Below are 3172 nucleotides of genomic sequence, written 5' to 3' on the forward strand. Positions count from 1 at the left end.
AGTTATTGTTCATAATAAAAGTTTTCATAAAACTTACTGATCTCAGATTCTGTTCTCTAGGAAAGGAATGGTTACAACTATGGAGACATCACTATCACTGGCCCAAAGACTAAAAGCTGAAAAAGGAAGCTGAGGTACCATTTTAGAGGGCTCATTACGATAAATTTTTTCCTCCAAAATACCTCCTGCCAATCTACAAAGAAATACAAGTATATGGAGAGTATGAAATACAACACAATTTGATTAACTACTAGAACAACCAAAGACAATGCAAAATTTTGTTTACTAGACATACCCATTCATGATCGTACTAGAAGAAATAAACAGAAAGAAGAGAAAGAAGGGAGGGAAGGAGAGAGGGAAAGAGGAGAGAAATCTTTACCAGTCAAATCTTTTTCAGTCAAAAAGCAGAACTAATAAACTTCTCAGGAGTTTATAAATTAAATAAAAATGGATCTCTGTTATCTCGTTTATGTTTTTTCCCCAAAAAATTAACAATTATCTTTCTTCATGAACATATTAGATTTTTTGATTGACAGCCCACATTCAACCAAGCCTACCTTCTAAGATACCCACAAACCCAATTTTCCATAGGGAATAACACTGTCAAATGCTAAAGCAGGATTTCCCATGGACTGGAAAATGAAGATCTCTTTGACAACCACAAGCATACACACTCACTTGCTGAAGCCACGCCCTGTGATAAAGAACCTCAAACTCCAGGAGAACTTTGGCCATCCTATTGTAACTGCGAATGATAGGTTTGGCCTCAGCTGTCTGTAGCACATTTGGGTGCTGCTGGAAAAGTTGCATTGGTTCCTGGATTCTGTGGAAGAGCTGACGGGCCCACAAAATCTTCCCAGCAATAGGAGGCTGGTCTCGAGCCATAGGAGGATCATATTTGTGCTTTGTATAGAGTTTTGAAACCATGTCAATGTCAGCACCATAGTTCTCGAGGATAAGCCGGTATTTGTCATCAATACCAAGATTAGGTATATTCAATCTGATTTAATAAAAAGTAAAAGACTTTAATGGGAATGTGTCTAATAATCTTGTTTACTAGAATTATTTTAAAACATATGCTATTGCTGGAATAGAATGAGATATCTGTGTGTTGTAATTAAAGAATCAAAATAGCATCAATTCTTAACATATAGGCAAAACTAACTGTGTGAGAATTTTTTCAAATTACTGACACTAAGAAATATTACCATAGTAGTTACAAGTTACTTCAAAATTAATAATATTCTCTATATGTAGAAGTAAGACAAACCCTTAATCCTCTGAAGAACTTTTTTAAAAGCTGTGACCTTGTTACCCAGATTGTCTTTCTTCCAATTAGAATATGAAATAATAATATGACATAACATAGGAAGCTCTGAGCATAATACCTAAGGCAACTGACTGCTAACCAGAAGGCTGGCAGTTCAAACCCACCAGCCACTCCTCGGAAGGAAGTCTGGGCAATCTACTTCTGTACAGATATCGCCTTAGAAACCCAAGGAGGGGTCACATACATTCATCTTATATGTTCACCTTATACCAATTTTATCAAATAAAGATTTTTGAAAATTACTTCAAATTTTTACCTTTCAAATTTCTTTAACATACTTAGAGCTTGATTTGTGTTTTGAATCTTTTCAAATGTAACATCCATGAACTTCTGCAACTCATTCTAAAATAAAATAAAATCTGATTAGTAGTCATGAATTAGTACTGGGAAAAGTTCTCATTATCAATGAGATAAAGGAGCTCCCATTCTCTACAACCATATATCACACAAGACAGAATAGAATAGAGGACCTACCTGCAGAAAGCCAGAAGTGCTGCCCACCTCATGTAGAGGGGATTAAATTACTCTGCCCACAGCTGGGGAGAGCTGAAGGAGCCTGCCACCTCCGAGAGCTATGAGTGAGAAAAAGGGGCCACACTACAGCAGGGCCCCTATACATTCTTTTTGTGAAAGGACAGATAATAAATATTTTTTGCTTTCCAAGATGTAGATCTCTTTCATAACTAATCAATTCTGTCATTGTAATGCAAATGCAGATATAGATAACCCATAAAGTAATAGATAGGGCTGGATTTGATCGTGGAGGCTGGATTTGGACCTTGGGTCATAGTGGGCTAACCGTTATCCTAGAGCAATTGAAATCTGTGCTGATGTCACACACAGATAATGGGTCCAAGTCTCTATTACATACGAGATAAGGGAGTCCAAACCAAGAAGTTAACATGAAAGCTAGGTTACGGTGGTAAAATCTTGAGTGCCTCAGCAGAAGTAGCTACAAAGCCATTCTGTACAATACTTCCAGAACCTAATTCCACAAGACCTCCACAGAAAACAATAATAGTAATAACTCCTGAAGAGGATAAACTCAAAAAAATTTGCAAACCATGTAAGTTAATGAACCCTGAGGAAGAGACAGCAGATGCCATAAACAGAATTAGTACCCCAAGAGGACAATACAAGAATCTGAAAAAGATTATAAACGAAGTATGTTTAAAATTATTTTAAAAATAAAGCAAAAATAGACACCATAAAAAGAGCATCACAGGGTAAAATAAGAAGTCATATTAAAAGAAAAATAGAACATCTACATGTAAAGAAAAAAATCGTTACAATTCAAAATACAATGGGTACGTGTCAGTGAATCCTGAAAATAAAAGTAACGAACTGCAAGAGAGATCTAAGAAAAATAACCTAGAATGCAGCAAACAACTAGGAAAACAAAATGGAGACCACAAATAAGAGGTTAACAAATATTGAAGATAAAAAAAAGAAGTCTAACATACATCTATTGAGAATTCAGAAAGAAGAGCCAAAATATTTCAAAATAATGGCTGAGAACTTTACATTATCAGAAAAAAAGATTTGCATCCTTACATTATGGTATCATATCAAAACCCAGAAAGGGAAATTTAAAAAAGAAAAGAAAATCCACACCAAAAACTCACACAGAGAATACCAGAGACAAGAAGAAAAAAATAATATTAAAAGCAACCTAAGGAGAAAATTAACTATTCAAAAACTCACTATCGTCAAGTTGATTCGACTCATAGTGACCCATGCTTGAGTTTCTGAGGTGGTATCTCTATGGAAGTAGATTGCCCAATCTTCCTTCTAAGGAGCGGCTGGTGGATTTGAACTGCCAGCCTTCTGGTAAGCAGT

General features: G+C 35.7%; 1 protein-coding gene across 1 annotated transcript in view; it reads right to left on the minus strand.

The window, feature by feature from the left end:
• DNAH5 (dynein axonemal heavy chain 5) overlaps positions 1-3172 on the minus strand; it is a 148469-nt gene that overhangs the window by 97218 nt on the left and 48079 nt on the right. The window contains exons 13-14 of the mRNA XM_007954200.1: positions 1590-1675; positions 682-1003 (exon numbers count right to left, since the gene is read on the minus strand). Coding sequence (XP_007952391.1) covers positions 682-1003; positions 1590-1675 — 408 coding nt within the window. The remainder of the gene's footprint in view (positions 1-681; positions 1004-1589; positions 1676-3172) is intronic.

The sequence above is a fragment of the Orycteropus afer genome, unplaced genomic scaffold (genome assembly GCF_000298275.1).
Source record: "Orycteropus afer afer isolate SDZICR_OR568_19922 unplaced genomic scaffold, OryAfe1.0 scaffold00442, whole genome shotgun sequence".
Taxonomy (NCBI): Eukaryota; Metazoa; Chordata; class Mammalia; order Tubulidentata; family Orycteropodidae; genus Orycteropus; species Orycteropus afer.